Source organism: Balaenoptera physalus (genome assembly GCF_965194825.1).
Source record: "Balaenoptera physalus genome assembly, chromosome: 4".
NCBI classification, from domain to species: domain Eukaryota; kingdom Metazoa; phylum Chordata; class Mammalia; order Artiodactyla; family Balaenopteridae; genus Balaenoptera; species Balaenoptera physalus.
The window spans coordinates 86,387,362-86,404,471 of NC_138891.1; the positions used below are offsets into that span (position 1 = coordinate 86,387,362).

The following is a 17,110-nucleotide window of genomic DNA, read 5'->3' on the forward strand; positions in this document are numbered from 1 at the left end:
CTCTATCTCCAGCAGAGACTCATGAAATGAGGAATTTCCCCAAAACATATAGGAATGGGGTTCAGATACTGGGCAGTTAAAACATGGCCAAATTCCACTACACTTGGAATCCCTTTCACATGCCACACCAAGACTATCCGACAGAACAAATGTTCTATAGAACACACTTTGGGAAATGCTGTGATATTTTTTTCACAAGAACTGAGGTCAAATCAGGTATGTCCTGAAGACCCTAACTCTCTCTAATCTGGCCATTTAATATCATAAAACTTAAGGACTGTACTACCCAATTTAGTGCTCAGTTACATCATATTTTCATGTTTTGTAATATTTGCTAATTGTTCCATGTATTTGTTTTGTCTCTCGTTGAGGATTTTATCTGTGACATTATTTGGAGTCAAGCATGTATTTGACACTTAGTACATACAGTTTCTGTTTTCATCTGAGCGGAGGTAGTCCAGCTAAGGTTGTAGCTTTCAACAAGTCCTAAAAAACACCCCAGGATGTCAGGCAAATGGCTGTTCTTAATTCTTCAGCATTATTTCTACAGATATTCCTTTCTCTCCATTTGTTTTCTTCCTGTGGGACCCCTATTATGTTGATGTCATAATTGGGTCCACCCTCCCAATCTCTTAATTTTTCTCTTTATATCCTACATCTCTTTAGGTAGATCCTCAACACGATCCTCCCGTTCTCTAATCCGTTATTCATTCGAACGTCCAACCCATTGCTGAGGTCTTTATGTAAACAGTATTATTTTTTAAATCTGGGATTTCCCGGTTGCTTCATCTTTCATCTTTATAGCTGTAACCTGTTTCATTTGAACAACGTCCTCCTATCCACATCTCTTCCAGGATAGTCACTTTGCTTATCATGAAGTCTTATTCTTCCTGTTCATTAACTCTGCTACATCTGGTAAAGGTCATTCAGTTTGACATTTCTCACGTAACTTCCCTCTGTAGATCTGTTGTTATCTTCTCCCATGAGCTCTGATTCCCTGGGCTGTCAGCTACCTGGGGTCGTAGCGTGAACTCCAGAGGGGAGGAGCTAAATGTGAGGAGAGTTCAGGGAAGAAGGAGGGACTGGAAGGGTGGAGAGCATCTGAGTTGACCATGCCCCTTTTCACCCCCCTCCAGGGGTCCAGTCTGCCCCTCCCCATCTAATTTTACTTCTACCTTCCCGCCCCCCACTATTCCTGCTCCCATCCTAACCTGCCGGCGTCTGCCCTGTGAAGGGGCCTGTGGGAAAGCAGGGACTGCTCAGGGTCAGCAGGTCAACAGGCACAGTGGTTACCCTTCTCCACGCCAGCCTCCACAGACATTATCCCGCGAGCCAGCCCACCCTGGGTGGGTGCTGCTTGTTTCCTCCCTCCTGATGATGACGAGGCAGGGCAGGCGGCAGTACACCTGGGCCAAACCGAGGGAGGCCAAAAAGCACCACAAGAAAGCTCTCCCCCAACCTATTCCCTACCCATGGCCTCTTAGACTGAGGGTGGCCACTTGCCTCTCACCCCAAGAGCTGACCATCTTCTGTCTCTCCAGGCCTCTCACAGACTTTGCATTAGCTCCTCTGTCCCACTGCCCTCCGTCTGGCTTGAGGCATCTCCAGCCTTGGCTCCTGGGAGAGAGCCAGGGGCCTCTGTTGGTTCACCAACCTCTTAGGTATCTGAGTCTGCTCATCTCTGTGTGTGACTCCTTTTTCCTCTTTATCTTTCCTGTCTTTTTCTCTCTATTTCCTGCTTATATTCCTTCTCTTGGGAGGGAGAAAAAATTATAAAGAGGTAAAAATAATTTATTTTATGGTTTGAGGTAGAACACAAGGATCTACTCCCTGGATTTTATTTATATGCTGAGTGATTGCACTGCAGGCATGTTTCTTCTAGAGCTATTCTGAGGCCTACTTAATTAATGCTCTAAAGATGGAAAAGCACTACAAAACTGCGATGATTGTCAGAGTTATGATCTGATGTTTATCAGCTCTTTATTTCTGTAGTGGTATTCATTGCCAGACTGGTGCCATTTATAACTTTAAATAAGTATTGGCAGGATATAAGTATTACCTAAAGAAAACTGCTTTCTAAACAAGACAAAGCCAATCATCTGCAAACATCATCCCCTTCAAAATCTTCAAAGAAAATTTCCTGAGACTAGCAGAAGCGGCCTCAGGGAAGGCCATATTTCAGAGACACAACTATTTCTAATCATGGAGTAAACACTGTGGCCGAGATGATATATATGACTTGAATTCTTCTCTGGTGCTCAGGTAAGATGTTCCTCTTTAAGTGGGCAAAGATAGCCTGCAGTAGCCCAGATTTGCTCCCTTTGGTCCCTGATCACTTATGTCTGGGTCCATGTAGCTGTCTTCCAACAAATGTCCTAGCTAGAGAACACCCCATGAAAACTTTTGGTGGGGTTGATTTGGGGGCTGCCCAGCATCCAAATGCCTTGCATGTTTTAGAGGAACTTCCTCCCCTCCACCCCACCGTGTGAGTTTTGTGGGAGGCAAGGCTGCCTGTAGACACCATAGGGGCCAGGTACAGGACCCACGCTTGGAGAGTTGGATGCTCCCACTTGGTACTTTCAACGGTGATTAAATGATACAAAGATGAAGGAAGAGTTTAATACTCGCTGTCAATGGTGACATCAGTAGGGACCATGACAACAGGGCCCAGGGGTGACCGTGTCTAATGGCAGAGGAGGTAGTAGTGCCTAGGTGAGCATCCTGGCCACAACATTCCTGCTGCGTGACTCTTGTTATAATATCTTGCAGTGTATTCTCTCTTGGTCCCCATAGTGTGAGCTTAGGAACTCAGGTTGGGTGCTGTCCAATATCCTTCTAGTAAATTCTTTTTCTGCTTATGTTAGCCAGTTGATTTCTGTTGCCTGCAGCCAATAACCTTGCCCGACCCCACACCCTCTTTCCTTCTCTGTCTACTTCACTCATAGCCCACAGCTAACTTGAGCCTTACTGTCCACAGATCTCCCCAAACCATCTCTGCACACCCAGACTTCACTCTGTTTGCCTGTTTCCTTATCCCCCGCTTTTTATCCCTTTATTACCCAGATAAACATTGTCCTTCTCCTAGAAACCTATAATTCCTCCACTCTGGTGAAGACGGTGCAGGGAGAGAGTGGGGACAAATACAGGATTCCTTTTTTGCAAGTATTAGAGAGGATAAAATAAAACTGTGAGCATTTACATGCTAAGTTTGGGGGAGCAAAACATACACCCCCACTTAGACAAATTAAAATAGTTGTGAGTCACTTTGTCCACAAAAGGGCAGTTAGATCTAAAGGGACAGAAAGAGTCAGTCATTCCTGTTTGCTATGGCTTATCTTCATAGCTATTTAGTGGGGATCCGGAAATACCAGTTCTCAGGATTAATACTGCCCTAGAGGAACATATAGGTTAACTGCTTAGGTCTCCAAGCTGCCCTATGTCTGGCACAAAGAAGGAACCCAGCATTAATGACAATAAAGCACAAAAGAGATGAAGACTGGTCCACAGGGTGGTGGGTGCCTGTGGCTCTGTGAAACACTGAAGGAAATCTGTCACATTCACCGTTTTCCTTAGTGTCAACTCTGCTTGCCTGACTTAACACAGGCAAATGGATGCCTGGACGATCCATGGAGGAAAAACAAGTGAAAATCCTCTTGTTTCAACTTCCAGTAACTGTAAGGGGGTCAGACATAAAGCTCTTAAACTGTATGATCAAGCAACCTGACTGTGGAATTATGACCATGGTATTTAAACATTTTTATTGTTGTTGATAAGCATAACAGATGTGCTGTTGTGGGAGGTTTAGTAGAAATATCCTGAGGAAATGTCCTCAGGAACCTCAGTTATGTTCCTGGCTTTGCTTCAAACTAGTTATATAATTTGGACAAGTAATTTATTTTACCAGCTCAGTTTTCTCTCCTTTTCAGAGAGAGGAGATTGGGTAATTTAAAAGGTCCTTTCAGCTCTTAAGGTTAAGATACAATTACCTCTTTCTTATGGTTTTGAGGGATATTTTGTGTTTCTTTTATTGAGAGAAAAAATAGAAAAAACATCACAAATGCAAGCCCAATGACACACTTCTGTAGCTAAGCAGACTTGACAAAGAAAATCTTGTTGACGTGAAGAAAGGAAACAATGGTACGTGAAGTCAAAACAAATATATACTGATTGCCCAAATAATGTATGCTCTTCATCCTCCACTGTTGGTATTATTAACATTCTATAGCAAAACCTTAAAAATTGGGAGACCGGCTCTGAATCAGGAAGGAGGGAACAAAACATATCTCCTGAGATGAAGAAGAAAGAATATTTTGCCAGTAGCAGAGCTTCAAACGACCAGAGAAGAGGAAGAACCTTGATGGACTGACAGTGTCCACAGAAGACTGGAAAGACAAAAGGGATGGAAGAAGCAGAGAGACATAAGATACATAGAAAAAAGGAGCAACAAGAGAATGGTAGAGATCGGAGATGGTGGTAACAGAGGGGAAGGTTGGGAACAATGGTAGGAACAATGAGCCCCAAATAAAAAGTTGCTTCAAACTCTTTAGTCCAAGATAGGCTATAAATGTATACACACATACGCGGTACTATAATACTAAAAATATAGGGTGACCTTTTCAACAAATGGTGCTGGAACAGCTGGATATCATATGCAAAACAAAAAAACCAAACAAAAATTCTAGACAGAGACCTTACACTTTTCACAAAAACTGACCCCAAATGAATCATAAATCTAAATGTGAAATTCAAAACTATAAAACTTCCAGAAGATAATATAAGGAGAAAATCTAGGTGACCTTAGATTTTATGGCAAACTTTTAGATACAACACCAAAGGCATGATCCATGGGGGAAAATTGGTAAGTGGTACTTCATTAAATTAAAAAATGTCTGCTCTGTGAAAAATGCTATTAAGAGAATGAGAAGACAAGCCCATAGACAAGGAGAAAATATTTGCAAAACTTGTTTCTGATAAAGGACTGGTATCCAAAATCTACAAAGAGCACTTAAAATTCAACGACGAGGAAACAAACAATCCAATTTAAAAATGGGCAAAAGATCTGCAAAGATGCCTCACCAAAGAAGATATACAGATGGCAAATGAGCATATGAAAAGATACTCAGCTGTATATGCCATTAGGAAACTGCAAATTAAAACAATAAGATATCATTCTACACCTATCAGAATGGCTAAAATCTAAAGCACTGACAACACCAGATGCAGATGAGGATATGGAACAACAGGAACTCTCATTCATTGCTGATGAGAGTGCAAAATGGTACAGTCATTGTGGAAGACAAGTTTGACAGTTTCTTATAAAACTAAGCATACTTTTACCGTATGATCTAGGAATTAAGCTCCTTGGTATATACCCAAATGAGATGAAAACGTATGTCCACACAGAAATCTGCACCCAAATGTTTTCGGCAGCTTTATTCATAATTGGCAAAAATTGGAAGCAACCATGATGTCTTTCATAGGTGAATGGATAAACAAACTATGGCATATCCAGACAATGTAATATTATTTAGTACTAAAAAGACATAAGCTATCAGGCCATGAAAAGATATGGAGGAACCTTGAAAGCATATTGCTAAGTGAAAGAGGCAAGTCTGAAAAGGCTACATGCTGTATGATTTCAACGATATGACATTCTGGAAAAGACAAAACTATAAGGAGAGTAAAAAAAAAAAATCAGTGGTTGCTAGGGTTTGAAAGAAAGGAAGAAGGGATGAATAGGTAGAGCACAGGGGATTTTTATGGGAGTGAAATTATACTATACAATTCACCATAATGATGGATATTTGACACTATGCATTTCTCAAAACCCATAGAACTGTACAACACCAATAGTGAACCTAATGTAAACTGTGGACTTTAGTAAGTAATAAAGGCCAATACAATATCAATATAACACCAATATTTGTTCATCATTAGTGTACCACGCTAATGCAAGATATTAATAATAGGGGAAACTGTGTGTGAATGGGGGAGGGTGGGGAGAGGATATATGGGAACTCTCTGCACTTTCTGCTTAATTTTTCTGTAAACCTAAAACTGCTTTGAAGAATAAAGTTTTGTTAAAAATATGTACATATAGGGGACAGTGAGGAAGCAAACAAAGTCGTAAATCTTTTGCAGCCAAGGTTAGGCAGAGGGAGAGGTGAACTTTTATCTACACTTTTAAATGTCCACAGTATCAAGTGTAAGTTCCCAGGTAGCCAAAGGATGTTTTTACTCAGGACAACATGTTACTTGATGATGTTAGATAAACTTTAATTTTGCCACCATTTTTGGAAATTAAGTGTTTTATTCAAACACTTAAGAGTCTAACCAAAACATAGGTGATCTTCACTTTTAAATAACCAATACTTTCATAATTACATAGTGACGCCCCTGGCCTTCCTTGGGATCAGCTGTCGAAGGCTGGGTCCAAAATAAAGTTCCTTAAAATTATGGATTGAAAACTAGCTCCTCAAAACCTTTTCAGTGGTCCAAATGGAGAGAAAATTTCCCACTTCTTGGGAGCTGTGACAGGGAAGTGGATTCCTACAGCTTTCTTATCAGGAAAGAAAACTTACATTCAGCTTTCTCTGGACACATTTTTCAGTATAAGACAACTTCAAGCCAGCTTCACTCTTCTTGTTCAACTAACTGAAAAATCCCCTGTTGAATCTTGTAGCAAAATTAACATCTGCATATAACTTCTTCCCAATAGTAAAATCAATTTCTTTGGCTATTACTGTCACTTCAAATAAACTGAGGGGATGAGGGGAATAAGAATTTGAAGTAATTAATTATTACAGCAAATTAATTTTAATTAATTTTATTAATAACATTTACTATATAATTTAAATTTGCTATATAACATTCAGCTTTGCTTTTCAGGAATGGAGCACTGTCTTTTAACATGTAAATCAACTGCTTCTGCTATCTAATTTTTACACACATTCTTAGAAACATTATTGTATATAAAAACCGAAGGATCTTAGGCTGAGGACTTAATAGAATACAATGTTATTCTTATTGCTGACCTTAGGTTTTAAGCAAAATACAGGTCCTTAGGTTTTGTTTTGGTTTGCATAGCCAACTAATGTACTGGAAAACCTCAAAGTTTCCATTTTCAAAATGTCCAAGAAAAGAAAAAAAAAAATCAATGTTTATAATTTTTTTTTTTTTTAGCAAAATAGAAAAGACTATGATTATATTGTCTGGCAGCCCATGATATATTTGATATCTTTCTTAGCAAATAAGCAGAAAGGATGGTGAGGCCCCAATTCCAATAGCTCATTAGATGTGCCTTTAAATCATTAACACACCATCTTGGTGTGTTGACATGAACTTCAGTCAGTTCCAGCATTAAACAATGCAGGAAGAGCTGGCTAACATACTCTGGGGTGCTGCATGGCAACGTGTAATAATGTCAACAGGGTGTGGTTACTTCTATTTGAAATGAGGAAAGACATGCTGGCACTTCTAGCAGCAAAGAGGTTTCACGGTATCTTCAAGTCCCTTGGTCTTTAAGATTCAAGCTAACAGTGAGGAATGACATAGGAGATACATCAGGTAACACATTGAAACCAAATCAGGAAAGGCAGAAAGGCTGAAAATCTCGATGAACTGTATAAGAACCTAAAACACCCTGTCAGAAGGGACCATCACAGCAGTAAAATCTACACAAAACAAAATAACAACTGAAAAACCAAACCCAACACTACAGCAAGCTTATAGACATGGCACTCAGCAAGAAACAAAAAGGAATTGAAAAACAAGTTCAGCACAAGTAGCAAAGGTAGAGGTCTATTGTACAGTTTAACATATGATTATCGGGTCAAGGCAGGCAGAAGATGGGCCCTCCATAAAATCAGACTCATAACTGGAGTAATGTCAGCCCCTAAATACCCTTATGACATGTCGATACTCTTTTTTCAGAGCCACGCAGGAAAATGTGAGAGGTGACTCTACGGACTGAATGTTTGTGTCCCCCCCATCCCCAAATTCATGTGTTGAAGCCTAATCCCCAGGGTGATAGTATTTGGAGGTAGGGCCTTTGGAAGTTAATTAGATCATGAGGTTGGAGCTCTCGTGATGAGATTAGTACCCTTATAAGAAGAGACATGAGAGAGCTGGCTTCTCTCTCTGCTTTCTGGGCCACATGAGGACACATCTGTAAGTGCTGTTTACAAGCCCGGATGCCAGCTCTCACCAGATACAAGTCTGCTGACACTTTGATCTTGGACTTCCCAGCCTCCAGAACTGTGAGAAATCAATGTTTGTTTTCTAAGGCACCCAGTATGTGGTACTCTAACAGCCCGAACTGACTGAGACAGTAACCAACCACCCAGGTAATGTGCTAATGAGATGATTCTTCCCAAACAAGCACCAGTCCAGTTCAGTAAGGAGATATGGGAGGACAGCAGAGGAGGTTTCTCTGCCTCAGATTGTAAAGAACACGGGGAGAGTACATACGAGATGGAGAGAACTGAGGCTATTGCATCAACATTTTTAATTCTTCTAAGTAGTAATGTATACAGCTAGAAGTTACCCCTGGAATGTCCTGTTCATGAGAACTGGATAGGCTTTTTCAGTCTGGATCTGACAGGCTGGTATAACTGGTTCTAGATACTGGTTGGTATTAATAAAGCCAAGATTTGCTCCTTAGGCACAGAAAACTATATGTCATTAAAAGATAAATGCCTCAGTTTAATAAACAAAATAAAAGAAATAAGTCCAGAGAAACATTTCAAATTCAAAAATCTATGGCAAACAATGAACTGTTACTGAAAGCCTCGAGAAGACCTCTTTCTGGGTCATGGTTAGATTTTTATTTAAGGGCTTCTTATCACCATCTAGCTCAAATCTAAACATCTTATTATTGTCGCCACCTGTCTCTACAAGAGTATTCTCATTTCCCAATAAACCTGCTTTTATGCCCTCTGTCCCAGTCAAACCCATCCCTGACAATCTTCTCAACAAGGTGATTTCCTTCTAGTTTGGTCCCAGCCTTTGACACAATGAAACCCTATGCCCCTTGAAAGGAGTCTCCAGACACTGCCCCTCCAGGGACTGAAATGAACCACGATCTTGCCTGACCTGTACCTTCAATCGTTATTTTCATTATCCTTCTTTAAACCAGTCACTCCATTCCTTCAGTGATTTTTCTTTTAACGGCAACTTCATATTTACATTACTCTCAGCCTGGAAGGCATGTGAGACTTTTCTAGGCGCTAGCTTAGCTAATTAGCATGACACATTTGGCTAAATAGTTCTCCAAGACAGCGCTTGGTATGGAAGATGCAGTGGCTGACAGGGGAGGTTAGGAACAAAGTCTCCCACGGCAGTTTCCTCTCTGCACCAAAGCCTAAACTTAGAATAGACTTTCTCCTCCAAGCTGAAGGAAAAAGAAAGGCAAACATACCAATGGCTTGAAGAGGAAAGGAAAAAAGATTAAAACGAAAAAAATTAGTCTTTTTTTTTTCTAAACCGAATTCTGTTTTTTCCTTTTTTTTTAAAAAAAAATGCACTTATCCACATTGTTTTAATTTTTCTTCCTTTGCTTACAGCATTATAATCAGTATTTGCAGACAGTGTCTTTATGAAACATCCAGTGTAATTTTATGAAACATCCAGTGTAATTTGAATGATGATTAGTCTTTTCAAAAATAAAAATCTTTAAATAAAATGTACTTAATTAAATTGAGAAAAACTTGTGTGAAGTCAAGATTTCTGGAGAGCTGCTCTCTGGAGAGCTAGATGCTACATGAAAATTAGGAAATAAAATTTATGTTCATTGGAAAAGAAATGGGAAGCATTTGAAAAATAGTTCAGGAAAGTCTTCCTTTTATAATGCTCTGTAGTGTGAATTTAATGATTTAATGTGCTACATGTCCATTAGTGCCAATATAAACACTGTTATATGTGTTTCATTCAATATTTTTCAGTTTTCCAATTAAGAATACACCTATGTCTAAACCAAATTCTTAGTTGCACTGAAGACAGGTAGATGGGAAATGACGTGTGCAGGGGAGAGAACCCTGACCAAGACTTTGCTCAGGTTAAAGGAAAAAGGTTCTGATCTTGGGCTCATAGCTCTTTATTTAGCAGAGTTCTTTAGTGAGTTTGGGGTTGGTCATGGAGGCAAAACTGCTTGATGTGAGAGAATAACAAAAATTTAGAGACTGAGAGGCCAGCATTTGGGGTGAGGGGTGGCCAAGAAGATGGTGACAAGCCAGGGCCTGAAAAATAGTGCCACCATCCTGATATTTCTCCTGGTGGAGGAATAGCTGGTAAATTGTTATGACAGTGTCGCTTAGATTTCTGGTTTAGTCTATCACCTACTCTCTGCTTTTCTGCAATTCCCTTATGTTACTCCAAACCTTCAGTAAAATTCTGCTATATCCAACAGGATTGTGTTCATGGTATTAGAAGGAGGGGGCGCTGGTCTCCAACATGAGGCAAAAGGGACCAAGAAGAGAGGAGGCCATCAAGAGAAACAGAATAATGGTTTGGATGGGTAGGTCAGAACAATGCCATTTCTGGAGAAAGCAACTGGAATACAGGACTGGAGGGAGAGAAGGGCAATTTTCCAAAGTAAATTGATTGAGGATTCCACTGTCTTATTTGCACATTAAAGAGAAGTTTCAGAAGGCTATAAGATTTGAGGACATCTGGTTCATATTATTGCATACTGGCATTAAAATAATTAAAACACTTGAGTTTTCTGCTAGTCCTAAGGTTTCCAACTCTATTTCTCAGACTAGTAAAATTTAGGGACTGTCAGCTTTTTATTGTATTATGCAAAGATATTTTAAAAACTATCACCATTGTTTCATAAAATAAAGGGCATTTTAACATACATACAGGCAAAATGGAAAGAGCATAATCTCAGAACAATTTTTAAAAACTTTGTTTTTATCTGAAATGACCTCACATTCAACCTACTAAAAAGTATATTTTATTTAGTTTTAGCTTAAAGACTCCTTAAATCTTTTTTCAACTATTTATTCATTTTTTCAAAAACACTAGTAAACCTGTTATGTGCCAAGCACTGTGCTAGGTACTAGGGTATAGAGATGGACATGACTCTGCCCCCATCCTCAATATCTCACGGTTTTCTGGGAAAGTCAAGTAGGTGACCCTAACTGCAAACAGCGCAACGTGTGCTGAGGTAGAGGAACTCACAGAATACTGTAGCCAAAAAGGTCCAAAGAACAGTAAAAAAAAGCAGTCACTCTATCTCTAAGCAGCAGTGTAATAAATACTAAAGCCTGATGTAGGGTCTTACTTTGCACACATCATTTGAGTTTCCTTACCAATGATTTAGGGGGAAACTGGCAGTACACCCCAGAGATCATGGGGTTTTTCAGACATTTATTTATTCTGAGCCAATAACAGGGCTGGGAACACACTTCAGGTGCAATGTCAGCTGGTCCATACAGCACACAGAACTGGAAAAGGTGGGTTACAAGGAATGTGGGGAGTAAAAACTGCCCCCCCCCCGACTTGTCTACAGTGGAATGGCTCTGCACACAGCCACTCTGCTTACTTCAGGAGTACAACCTAAAGGTCAGCGAGGGACAGGACAGGGTAAGAATATGGTGACATGGTCCATGGTGAAGACCAAGCTTAGGATCTGGTGCCAGACTGGAGATGGTGCACTTGCTCAGTACACACACTTGGGAAATCTCTGGGAGTGGTGATGGGCACACTGGTCCCTCTTGGCTAAATACTACCTCAAGCTACCAGGTTTCTGAGTTTTGATCCTAAGTGAGAGTTAGGGAGGCATATCATGGTATCCCAATCATCTGGTTCTGGAATTTCCCCAGTGAGTAGGGAATGCTGGCATAGTAAGGGATACATATACATTCATACATATGTATACATATATATACACATTCATTCACATACGTTCATGGGAAGAAGATCTAGAAGCAGGTACACTGGGGAGTTTTCTCTTTTCTCTGTGCCTCCTATTAGAGGGGAAAAGCTAACTGTACGCGTTTTCTTACATTATACAATCAGAGTATATGTGTCAAAGGGGTAGTTGCTGGAACAGTCCTTTCCTTCCCTTGTCTCACCTCAATTTTTGTCAGAAATAGGTCTAGAACTTTCACTCAATTATCCATCCTTGTATAAAATCAAAACCTGGATAAATCGGCTGATGGCTGCAGTTCCAATATCTTTGGCCGGGTCTTCTGGCTTCTCTGAAGCACAAACGTGTGACAACGGTACAGAAACGCAGGCAGTGACTCTTGAACACACAGAGGTTCTGCAGCTTGGTCCGTTCTCACACATTCCCATTTTAGATTCTGAGCAGCTCTCCCTCCCCATGTGCTATGAAATAGAAGTCGGGCAGAATCATCCAAAAGAGGTGAGGTTCCTTCCCCGCAGGGCATTAGGAACAGAGGTGTGGTCCTTTCCCTCCTCAGCCTTAGAAATCGTGACCTCCCTAGAGAAGGGCCCAGCAGGGGGCCAGGACCCGCAGATGGTGCAGGGAACCAGCGCCCCTGCAAAGCCCAGAAATGCGAGAGACCAGGCCGGGAAGGCGCGAGAGGAGGCGAAGGTGTCCCCGAGGCCGGTAGCAGAGGATGCGGCAGCTTGGGCAAGGCAGTGATTGCTTTGAAGGAGAAAGGGAACGAGGGTCCCCTGGTCCCTGTGGTCTCCCGAGGTCGATTCCCCAGGGACCCAGAGCAGCGACGGGGCTCTGAGATCTGGCAAGTTCCTGGGAGCGAAGGGAGCGAGTGTCTTACCTGGCCGGGCTGGCTAGTGTAGTTGAAGGAGTAGATGTTCTCGGTGCTGAGGCTCACCACCCCGTTGTAGATGCGACCGAACTCAGCGCCCCTGGCGGGGTCGCGGGGGTCGCGGCGCCGCGCTAAGGGTTGCGCGGGGAGCCCGGGTGCCGCCGGCGGCAGAAGCCAGGGCAGCGCGCAGAGCAGCGCGCAGAGCAGCGTGCAGCCCCGCATGGTGGGCGCCGCGCCCCAGGGGAGGGGGCGAGCGAAGAGCCGGTCCTTCCAAAGCCCCTTGCGGGCCCCGGCGCCGGCTGCAGCGCAGCGCAGCGCAGGCGATGCCTGGCAAGCCCTGCCGACAAGTGTTGGCAACGCGCTGGCGAAAGGCTGATCAAATATTGAAGCAGCCTCCTGGGGTCTCCACGGAAGGTCACGGGGCGGAGGTAGGGGGTGCGGAGGATAGGGGGGCCGGGGGCTGCTGCTTTGCTTGCCGGCTTCTAAGTCCGTTTCCTTCCGCCTTTCTCATTTCTGAGAAATCCCCCACTTACCCAGCCAGAATTTCAACCACCTCTTCCCCGTCAACCTCAAAAAAAAAAAAAAAAAAAAAAGACAGAAAAAGAAAAAATTGCATTGGAGACATTAAAAAGAAATATCCACTAGTCTTGAAGAATCAACCTGACCAGCCATTGAGAGGAAATTCAGTCAGTTTCAAATAAATAGGCACGCGGCTGCAAGCGAAGAAATAGAAAGCAACAGAGCCTGTCCCCAAAGAGGGTGCACGAGTTCGCATTTCCAGACTGCTACCTGCAGAGACCTCCTGCTCGTCTGAATGATGGTTAACTCTCAATTCTCCCTTCTCTAACCGAATTCTCCCTTTTCCCTTCCCAGCCACCTGCTTTATTTTCTTATCACCTCCTAATCTCAAGGAGCCTCACGTCATCACTTTCTCTCTCCCTCGCCATATGTGTACGTATGTAAATATGTACAGTCATAAAAAATAAATAGATATGGTAAAGAAAACAATTTCGAACACCACCTTAAGTCTGGTCCCGGAAGTTGTCAAAGACGACCCAGAGCAGAGGCTCTGTGGCTTTGTGCAGAGGGCACAACTTCTGCCCCAACTTCTTGTCTACTTTACCTCTGCAGTGACTTCTTAGATTTAGCAGAATCCCCAGGATTCTGTATTGTTTTTCAGGAGAGAAACCACAGCCCCAAATCAAAAGGAGATACCCTTCAGGAAAAAATTAGGGGAGTCAATTGAAACAGTTGAAGAGGCAGGTAAAAGGGTGGTTTGAGAAGAGGATCCCTCGGAAATCCTTGCAGAATATGTCACAAGTCAGGAGGACTCTTTTCTTTCAGCTTCAAGTTATTTGTAAACTAGAAAAGAATATAATTGAGTTCAACCTGAGGGAACATTAAAAAAGAAGCCACAGAGAAGGAAAAAGAACATGTTCAAAGAATTAAGATTACAGATTAAAATCCTAGCATTTACCATTCAATGGGAAGGGTTTCTCTCTTTTTTTAACCTTACTGAATTACTACAATTTATTAAAACATCAAAAACAATGAGCGCAATACATTTGGTATAAAGTTATAAGCGCATAATCAGAAAACAATGCAGATGGACGATTGAATTAGATGACTTCCTATTAGTACTTTTATTAGAATTTAATTTTTTTTCTTTTTTCTTTTTAAAAAATGTTTTTGAAAATATATGGGCATGAGGACAAAAATACTGATTCAAAGAAGAGTCTGGGGGTAAAGTTTAAAATAGAACTGATTGTTTTTGAGAAACATAGCATGATAATTTCATTCAGAATTTGAATGATGTTAAATTGCTGTATTTAAAATGTCTATGCCTCTTTTTATAATTTAAAAAAATTTCATAAACTTGAAGTTTATGATGTCCTTTGAGATTAGCTGGCCTGGCCAGTTCAAGCACTTTCTAGAGGAGTAGGATCATGGAGTCCTACTCAAACACTAAGAGAGATGAGGAACTGGCCCTTTCACAAGGTGACCCCTTCTTTGGGGGGCAAGTGTCTCATTATTAGAAAGATATTTCACATTTTAAATTGAAATCTGCCTCTCTTCCACTCACTGGTGTGAGTTCTGCCGTCTGGAGCCGTAGGAATAAACTTAATCCTTCTTCCACATGACAGCCTTGTAGGGATTTGAAGGGAGCTATGACCCTTCAAGGATTGATCCTAACTTTAAGTAATGAATTTAGAAGCAATTGGAACAGACCCTTTATCCCATAGAGCCCAAAATATTTATTTTAAAGCCATTATAGATGATATCTCTGCCAGACAATTTGAGTGTTATATTGCAAATCAGGCTATACTGTGACTGACTCCTAACTCTAGCCCAAATCCAATGAATGACATTAGGTAATTAACCTCCCCAGTATTACAAGGTTGCTGTAAGGATAAAAGGGGGGGGGGAAGAATGTATTTGAAATTGTATCAATATTAGAAAGCATAAAATGTTATACGGCCAAATATTATTATATGACTATATTGTTCAATAGCTAAAATGTAAAACATGGTCCATCAGCCAGGTTTTAAAAATATCTACAATGCCAAGCTTCCACTGTGAGACACTAAACATAAACACAGACAATGCGCAGTCCATGTAGGGTGACAGACGCCCGACCCACAACCTCTGCAGCAGCCAGTCCAGGAAGCCAAACCACAAGCTCTGTAGCAAACGGCCCAGAACAGTCAGGACTCGGTCAGTGACTGCCAGCTTCTCCAATTTTTGCCCCTGCTTCCAACTTAGGATCAGTCAGAGGAAGCCAAATATGTTCTACAAACCATAAAATGTGCCTGCTTCCAGCTTCTCCATGCCACCAAGATCCAATCAGAGCACTTCTGAAAACCTTCCCTTTTTTTCACTATAAAGCTTTCCTACTCCCCTGCCTTTAAGTTTCTGCCAAACACAAGTGGTGGCTTACTTTAGCAAGCTCTGAATAAATAACTTCTGGTTGTTTTCCTTGGGTGGTCCTTATTTCCATAGTGTTCCTGAAGGTTCCATTGAGATGTTGTCTGTACTGCCTGTCATCATGGGCGCCAGCCTTCAACCAGGTGCAGTACTCACCGAGTACACTTATAGGCGTTGACATGGTAAGTCAGCACTGGGTCTGAACTCTGCCCTTTGCTTTGAGTTCTTTGGTTATCGAGTCTCAGTTTGATACCCCGGTTTTGTTATTGGTTCCCATTTGTTTGGCATCTCTGGTGGAGTCAGGTTATTCCTTTTTATCCTTTTTTTTTTTTTTTTGCTCTCTTTTCTACTTCTGTTTTATGTTATGTCATCTAAAAGTGTTGTTTATCACAGAGTAGAACACAGGCATAGGCCTTTTAAGCTTTTTGTTTAAGCTGGTCTCACAGACCAGTATTGTTCTCACTTGCCTGGCATTCTTTTGGACGTACGTTGCTTAGCCTAGATAAGACTATCCTTGTGTTTCAATGTTTTTTTGGTCCCCAGAGTTTGGCTTTGATCCACAGAGAGCTTCCTCTCTGGTTCTACACCTGCCTGGAGGTGTAGCGTGCTGGGTCTACATTTGGAGGCAGTTACCATCGCACTGGGGGCTCAAGACTCACGGTGCACAGCAGCACTTTCGATGGACTGTTTGTTGCCAGCTCTTATGGGGTCAGCTAAGTCTAATTCCTCTCTTCCTTCTGGAAAAACTCCTACTTCTTATATGTCGGCGCATGACAGTTCTAATTCTTGCACCTGTGTTTCAAATGGCATAACTTCCCCAAGGATGATCTGGGCCTTCAGTGGCCAGTGTGTGGAACACTGGTCTTGAACAAAATTGTTCATTTGAGAGGTGCCTTACAAAAGAAAGAGAATAAACTTCTCAGACTCAATGGGCAGCATTTTTTTTTTTTACTGGTTTGCAGACACCTTGAAATGAAACTCTGTTCAAAATTGCTTCACTAGAAGATTCTTTGGTCAAAGCTAATGAACAATTTGGCAAACTTAAACAACCATCTAGACTCATTTCCATAGCAAGTCCTCCGCCTCCTTGTCTTCCAGTTGCCTTCCTGTAGCCAGGTCCCCCCATCCCGTCCCCCTTATCTTCCTGCTGTCTTCCCTTCTGCCCATCCTCCTTCATATTTCTCTCGTCCAGACCTCCTACCTTTTGTCAACAACTCTTCTAAAACCCTCAAACGCCAGTTGCCTCTAAGAATTCATCCCTCCCATAAGCTAGATATGCAGACAAGCATAAAATTTAAACCTTGGACCCAGGGGGAATTAAGAGCTGTAATGAAAGATTTCTGTAAACCCAAGCAACACCAGCAAATATTCATGGAGGAATTTAGAATTCTTTGGATACATATGACCCAGGGCTACCTGACCTATATCAACTTGTACACATTGTG

At 41.7% G+C, this 17,110-nt stretch overlaps 2 protein-coding genes across 6 annotated transcripts in view; one reads left to right on the forward strand and one right to left on the reverse strand.

Moving 5' to 3' along the window:
• SIDT1 (SID1 transmembrane family member 1) overlaps nucleotides 1–17,086 on the reverse strand; it is a 90,788-nt gene extending 73,702 nt beyond the window's left edge. For 3 of the 4 annotated variants that reach the window (XM_082460175.1, XM_082460174.1, XM_082460176.1), the window contains exon 1: nucleotides 12,750–17,086. In XM_082460175.1, the coding sequence (XP_082316301.1) occupies nucleotides 12,750–12,962 (213 nt within the window). In that variant the 5' untranslated portion in view covers nucleotides 12,963–17,086. The remainder of the gene's footprint in view (nucleotides 1–12,749) is intronic. The other variant, XM_082460177.1, reaches the window with a different exon arrangement.
• Nucleotides 1–17,110, forward strand: part of SPICE1 (spindle and centriole associated protein 1) — a 178,664-nt gene that overhangs the window by 75,591 nt on the left and 85,963 nt on the right. The window lies entirely within an intron of this gene.